Here is a 7,298-nt window from a genome sequence, read left to right as displayed (position 1 = left end):
TAAGAGAAAGAAAAGGGAACCATGCATCTGCTTTTGTCATAGTCCGTTTAATGAGGAAAAAGGCTCACGTTTTATAGCATACAGAGAGGGGTTAGGGGAGTGATCAAAAGAGGCAGAGTGAAGGACAAATGGGGGAAGCTAATTGCAAGTTTGAAACTTTAAGTGATTTATCTCAGAGCCTTGGTGTTTAGGGCCGGAATCTTGCTGATTCTCATGAATCAGCCTTGAGAGGAAAGGGGTGACTGGCTCTTAACAAAGAACTATATGGCTCTCAGNTGCAAGCTGAAAAAATGCCTGGATTTTCTCAACCTGGTCTCCAATAATTTGTCTGGATAGAAGGTGTACCAGAACCTTAAAGGGTGAGACATCAGTGGACTGAACACTTGTCGGGTCCTTGTTCTGTATCATCTCTGGGCATCCTGGGGACACGAAGCCAGGAGGAGGCAAAGCTCATACCCTGTCCCCCACCGCACCCCCACCCCTCACACAAAGAACTCTGGTTAATTACTGCCTAGCGAAAGTGGCTGGAAACCTGCCCTCAGACTGGGAAGATGCAGGACAAACTCAATGCAGGACTAGTCCAGGGACAGAAAGTCACAGCACATGTACTTTATTGAATCCACTATGGACAGATATGTGAGTGTAACATTTGCATATTTATGGGGTAAATGGTCAGGACTAAGACTAGGGTTTGGGGCAGCGATAGACAAGGGAACACATAGCAAGCCCGGGAGGCCCCAGAATCTGTTATCTACTGTGAGATGCTGCAAGATGGCTACTTTCTAGTGACATAGAAAATGATGAAGATGATGGTCATGAGGACAGTGAAGATCAGGGAGCTGATGTTGAGGTACTTGGCGGTGGAGGCGAAGGCCTGGGCTCCAGTCATATCACCCACCATCTTCCTGTCCCTAGACTGGAAGAGACCAGATGGTCAGTGGCCCTGGAGCTGGCCAACGGAAAGACAAGTACCAACTCGGTTCCCCCATCACCTTCCCAGCCCACTGTGTTCCTCTTAATCTTTAGGCCAGGGACCTTCTTCTACTTTCCCACACTCACAACTAACCAGAAACACCCAGTACTAGCCTCTCACTCTACTGTTTCCTGTTAGTTCCTAGTGAACTTTCCACCCAGCCAGGAGTGCTAATCTTCAGGGTTAAGGAACATTTTAGGGGTCTGGAGAGATGGTTCAGTGGTTAAAAAGCACTGACTGCTCTTCCAAGAGCAAAGTTCAAATCCCAGCAACCACATGGTGGCTCACAACTATCTATAATGAGATCTGATGCCTTCTTCTGGTGTGTCTGAAGACAGTTACAGTGTAAATAATAAATAAATAAATAAATAAATAAATAAATAAATCTTTAAAAGGGGGGGGGGTACATTCCAGGAATCACAAAGTAAGGAGACTTCCTTCAAACTCTAGGCTATGGTGTAGATAGCTTAGCTCATGGATCCCAGGCACCTCCTGGGATTCCCTCAACACACACACACACACACACACACACACACACACACACACACACACACAAAAGGATGCAAATATACTCACATATAGGTACAGGCTCCCCCACGCACACCATCCTCTGCCACACACACACACACCCCAGGTGCCATCCGGGTAAGTCAAGGTTGAGGCCCATACAGTACCTTCACAGAGTAGGCATAGGCAATGAAGCCCAGGCAGCAGAAGTTCATGAAGAGTGTATTGAACAGGGACCAGACCACATGATCAGGCGTAGAGATCTCAGGCATGTTGATTGTGGTGGTTGTTGCAGAAGTTGAGATGTGGGGTGCCCCCAGTACAACCACCTCTTGCTGCTCCTTAGGCATCTCTTGGCTTTTGAGGCTGGAAGGGTTGAGAATAAGGAAGCGAATAAGAACGGTGGTCCACACTTCGAAGTCCGGAGCCTGCTGCACAGTGGGCCGGCCTTTTCTCCAGCGGGGTCTGTTTCTCAGAAACCTACTTCCTTATGTTCTTGATTCGCTGTGCTTTCTAGGGGCTGCGGAGTAAGAGCAAATAATGGTTTCAAGTTACCATTAGGGTGTGTGCAGCGAGAGCCACTCCCTTTCAAGCTGTCCTAGTCCCCAGAGGCTGGGGGTTGAATTGCTGTGCTACAGGCAGCTCACGCCCTCCACTGGAGAGAAGAGATGACAGCAGTATTCCCCAGTGCATAGGTTACTGTAAGTAGAGGGAACAGCATGGTCACTCAGTAGTTTGCTTTGAGGAGTGATGACTTTTGGCACATTCTTTTTAATCTTACTCCCTTTGTGTTGTGACTGATAACAGGAGCACACAACTTGTCATAGATTCTAACATCCACCCTCTGTACAGACAGGGCCGAGAGCTCAGGATTCTATATTTTTACTTTATTTGCTTTCGCCTTTGTAAGATACTCATTCGAGAAGCTGAAGTTGAGAGGAAAACAAAGGTCTATGAGATGGAAATTCCCCAGAGATAACTATACCCCAAATCCTGACCCAAACTGCTGTGTGTCCTAAAAAGGGGATTTATTAGAATGACTTACAGGTGTGGTCCGAGGAGCCCTAAAATGGCTGTCTCCTGATGGAAAGGCCGAGGACCCAGGCGTTGTCCACAAGACTAAAGTCAGCTGTGTCAATTTGGTGCTAGAGTCCCAGGGAGAGTCTACAGAGGTCCGTTGGGATCCGTAGGTTCCAATATCTCCGGAACAGGAGAGAGAAACTGGCCAGCAAGAGGGCAAGCAGGCAAAAGGTGAAATCTTCCTTCTTCCATGTCCTTTTATGTGGGGGTGCCACCAGAAGGTGTGGCCCACATTTAGGGTGGCTTTTCTGACCTCAAATAATCCAACCAGAAAATAAAAAATAAAAATAAAAAAGCACCTCTCCTTCCCAGATGTGCCCAGATGCTTGTGTTTCCATTGATTTTTAGATTAAGTCAGGTTGATAAGCAACATTAGCCATCACAGCATATGAATATACTGGCATTATCAAGACTGCCCTATTGTCTGAGGTCCTCACTGTGCTACATGCCATCCCTTTGCCTCCTTAATGTACTTAAAAACCAGGAAGCCACAGAGCTGTGCCTCTCCTTCTTCATCCTCCCAAACCTCCCCGCCTCTTTCCTTTTTCTTCTGAAGTAAAAGCCCCTAATAAAAACCTTGACTGGGGGGCTGGCGAGATGGCTCAGAGGGTAAGAGCACTGACTGCTCTTCCAAAGATCCTGAGTTCAAATCCCAGCAACCACATGGTGGCTCACAACCATCTGTAATGAGATCTGATGCCCTCTTCTGGTGTGTGTCTGAAGATAGCTACAGTGTATTTACATATAATAAATTTAAAAAATCTTTAAAACAAAACAAAACAAATCTTGTCTGGGAGTTTGCTTCAGATCTGAAGCTCCTGGGGTCTGCAGCAATCTGGCTTAAACTTTTCCAAGCTCTTAGCACTTAATTTCACTCACAGTTGGCGTTTCAGAGGACAGAGATGACCAGAGTAGATTTAATATCACCTTCTGGGAAGTCACGCCTACATAAAAGCTGCAGAGTAGGCCTGCAGATGTCTAGAAGAAGCCACTGAAATCTTTTAGGAAACGAAATGTGCTATAGAGGACAGCAGAGTGGCCAAGCCAGGCCAGACAAGGGAGAGGCGGCAGGAGGCAAAGCAGCTGGCAGAACTCTCTCTCCAGGAGTTGCCTTGACAGATTCTCACACACACACACACACACACACACACACACACACACACACACACACACCACACACACACACACACACAGAGAGAGAGAGAGAGAGAGAGAGAGAGAGAGAGAGAGAGAGAGAGATACACACACACCAGGCAATGCCATCACCTTTGTTTGGGTTTGATTGTGTATCAAGAATGAGGAGTCAAAGGCACAGGGATAAAGGTATTTATCAGATTAGAATCTAGATAAAAAGATTTAATAGAGAAAAGATGCTGGGGCTGGAGAGATGGCTCAGCGGTTATGATCCCTTACTGTTCCTGCGGAGGAACTGAGTCTGACTCCCTGCACCCATGTCAGGCAGCTCAGAACAATCTGTATGTCCAGCTCCGGAGGATCTGATGCCCTCTTCTGACCTCTTAGAGTATACACTCAAGTGTACACTGCGTCCAGACCCCAAAAACACATATATACATAATTAAAAATAAAAGTAAAATCTTTAAGTCTGGAGAGATGCTCAGAGGTTAAGAGTACTGGTTGCTCTTCCAGAATCTGGTTTGAAGTCCCAGCGTACATATGACTGCTGTTTATAGTTTCAGTTCCATGAGATCTAACACCTTTCTGGCCCTTGTGTGTACCAGTAATATGTGTGTTATATAGGTCTACACAGGTCATGTGCAGGTGAGACACTCATTTTTATAAAATTTAAAAAAAAAGTTTAAAAATTATAAAAATACTTAAAAAAAAAAAAAAAAAAAGCTGGGTAGTGGTGGCACATGCCTTTAATCCTAGCACTTGGGAAGCAGAGAGAGGCAGATTTCTGAGTTCGAGGCCAGCCTGGTCTACAGAGTTCCAGGATAGCCAGGGCTATACAGAGAAACCCTGTCTCGAAAAACCAAAAACCAAAAACGCAAAAAAAGAAAAAACAAAAACAAAAACAAAAAAGTACCTTAAAGGGGGCTGGTAAGATGGCTCAGCGTTTAAGAGCTCTGACTGTTCTTCCAAAGGTCCTGAGTTCAAATCCCAGCAATCACATGGTGGCTCACAACACAACCATCGGTAACAAAATCTGATGCTCTCTTCTGGTGTGTCTGAAGACAGCTACAGTTGTACTTACATATAATAATAAATAAATCTTTTTAAAAAATTAATTTAAAAAAAGTACCTTAAAGAAAAAAATCCAAGGCAAAAACCACAAGAAGTCCTTGGGCGTCTACACAAAGAGGTTACAGAAACCAAAGAGCTGTTCACCTCTGATAGGAGTGGGCAGTCAAAGTAACCTTTCAGTGGCCTGTGGACATCTGCCTGAGTGGGTTACAAAAGCCTAAGTCAACAGTTAGGCGTAGTTGTGACAAAGCAGATGGTTGTGGTGACACATTTCTGGGTGGGGACCAAGGAGTTAGGGTTGCTGGGAACTTACGCTCCAGAGACAGAGTCAGAGACAAGTGGCTATCAGGTACGGACCTAGGCACCTAGCACAAAAATGAACCCCTCCAACATCACACTATATTGTGAGTGCAACTTAGATTCCAGTTTTTCAATAAATTGTAAATTTGCTTCTGCTGCTCTGTCTCATGATAAGATCGATTTTTGCATGGTAAAATATGAGTTTGTCCTAAGGTAAAATAACCAGATTTTTTTCTTTCCCAAAAGGGAAAAGTAAAGGCGTGGACAAAACTTGAAATCTGAAGCTTTCTGTAGATGATGAAACTTTTAAAAATATATATGATCTTCACAATTCTGGAGACTAAAACTCAGTGCACTGGTCTAAAACGAAAAAAATCTTGTTCTCCATTTAAAATAATTGGGGTTCTTGAAAATATTGATTTGCTCTTGGTCACATAATATCCCGTCCTGTGGGTCGAGGGGGACCGAGCCTGAAAAAGAAATGGGCGGGAAAGAAAAGGGAGAATGTTGGGGTCTCCCACCTCCACTAATCACTCTCCCTCCACAGGCATACCAGAGTTGCTACGGAGGAGACCTCCCCAGATCTCCCAGAATGCAGCGCCCTCGGACGCCCACTATCCCTTGGACTGCCTACGATCCTTGGACCCGCCTACCAAATACTCATCCCCGCTCCTGATCGGACCGCCATGGCAGCTTCAAAGGGACTCAAGGGCAGGCTGGGAATCTTTCCTTGTATTTAAGCAAGTCCTATTAATAAAAATCGTGCTCTGATCAGCAAATCGACAGGGCATCCATTTTCCTTTCGCAGCCCTTTCTCTTTTAGGATATTCCCATCCTTCAGTGCGAATCCAGACCGGAGCGTTTCTGCAGGCAGAAACACTCAGGAGACCAGGCAGGAAAATTGTGGAGGTCTCCTTTAATGAGGGCTGAACGCCTGGTTATAAGGCACACAGTGAGGGGAGTTGGGGGGGGGTTTGAGGAATGATCAAAAGAAACAGAGCAAAGGACAAATGGGGGGATGCTGATTGCAGGCTTGAAACTTTTTGTGATTAATGTCAGAGTCTGCCGCAGACGGACTTTTCTTGGGTCCCTGATCTGCGGGGAACAGGTCTCTGGTTGCAGGTGAGCGAGGATTCGGGCGAATATGGGGTGACAAACAGACAGGGACACAAGAGTGTGTGGTATCTGAATGTGAACTGTCAAATTGAGCATCAGACTATACAGAAGAAAATAGGGAAGTTACACAAAACAGAGGAATGCAAACCTGGAAGGGCTGGCAGGAACCAATTGGGATAACATTAAATGTTAACAGCTGGGAATCAAAAACAGCTCCACCTAAAGTCAGCTTAAAGCCAGTGGGGGGAGGGGGCAAGGGCTTCATGCCCTTGCCATAGTTTCTATAGTCCACCTTCCTCCTAGGCCACTGTAATGCTTGTGTATGGGTGTAACTCAGATACTTATGGTTCTAAGTATCTACCCTGGTTCCTCTTTAGATCACAAACTTCCTTCTTCCTAGAGATCGGTAAATTCCTATGTAGGGCAGTGACTTAGCTGCCTAAACCCAGGGTCAGCGCAAGGACTGACTGCCTAGGATCTAACATGGCTATGTATTAAGGGAAAGCACATGGATCTGTTTTCCAACTAAAGCAAGGACATTGGAGCACTTGTTATACAAAATGCCACCATTCCAGGAGACTGAGTTTCCTTGAACTTTTTGCCTCAGGACAGTGCCCAGGTTTTTGGAGCCTGTTGTGCTTGTCACTACTGGAGAATGTAGCAAGAGTCCTGGCCCCGCTGCTCAGGAACACCGGGTGGCTTATCTCAGAGTCCGGGATCCTCCTCAACAGCCCCATGTGTCAGCTCAGGGCAAGAGTCAGAGGGTTCTCACAAGCAGCCTTGTGAGAGGGGGTCGAGCAGCCTTGGGAAGGAGGGGGTGACTCAGCTCCCAACAAAGGACCATTTGGCTTTTAGGTGGGGGCTGTTGAAGGCCTGGTTATTCTCAGCCTGGTCTCCCACAACATAATAATTGTGTTTTCTGCTAAGCCTGTCAGAAGTTGAAGTACTTGTAAAATTGAATAGTATCAAAACCAGAACTTACCTAAAAAGTTGTGTTATTATCTAAGCTTTGTCTGTTACATGAAAATTAAAATTTATTACTTTCTCTTTATGACTGCTAAAACCATCCTTCTGGGTGTTCAACCAACAAAACATACAGGCCAAAGCCAATGAGGAT

At 45.6% G+C, this 7,298-nt stretch overlaps 1 protein-coding gene across 3 annotated transcripts; it reads right to left on the bottom strand.

Annotated features, from left to right (window-relative positions):
• Positions 1-582: 582 nt before the first annotated feature.
• Positions 583-2,831, bottom strand: LOC110331412 (interferon-induced transmembrane protein 1). 3 transcript variants are annotated; one of them, XM_021211970.2, is made up of 3 exons: positions 2,526-2,548; positions 1,648-2,000; positions 583-916 (listed from the first exon to the last, which is right to left on the bottom strand). In XM_021211970.2, the coding sequence occupies exons 2-3, from the start codon at positions 1,828-1,830 to the stop codon at positions 776-778; spliced, it is 324 nt and encodes a 107-aa protein (XP_021067629.1). In that variant the 5' UTR covers positions 1,831-2,000; positions 2,526-2,548; the 3' UTR covers positions 583-775. The 3 variants fall into 3 exon arrangements, with proteins under 3 accessions (XP_021067629.1, XP_021067639.1, XP_029398550.1); XM_021211980.1 differs by having other exon boundaries at positions 590-916; positions 1,648-1,846; positions 2,526-2,831; XM_029542690.1 differs by lacking the exon at positions 2,526-2,548 and having other exon boundaries at positions 595-916; positions 1,648-1,846; positions 1,965-2,012.
• Between the last annotated feature and the right edge of the window lie 4,467 nt (positions 2,832-7,298).

The sequence above is a fragment of the Mus pahari genome, chromosome 1, assembly GCF_900095145.1.
Source record: "Mus pahari chromosome 1, PAHARI_EIJ_v1.1, whole genome shotgun sequence".
Lineage (NCBI taxonomy): Eukaryota > Metazoa > Chordata > Mammalia > Rodentia > Muridae > Mus > Mus pahari.
This window is presented reverse-complemented; position numbering and strand designations above follow the sequence as displayed.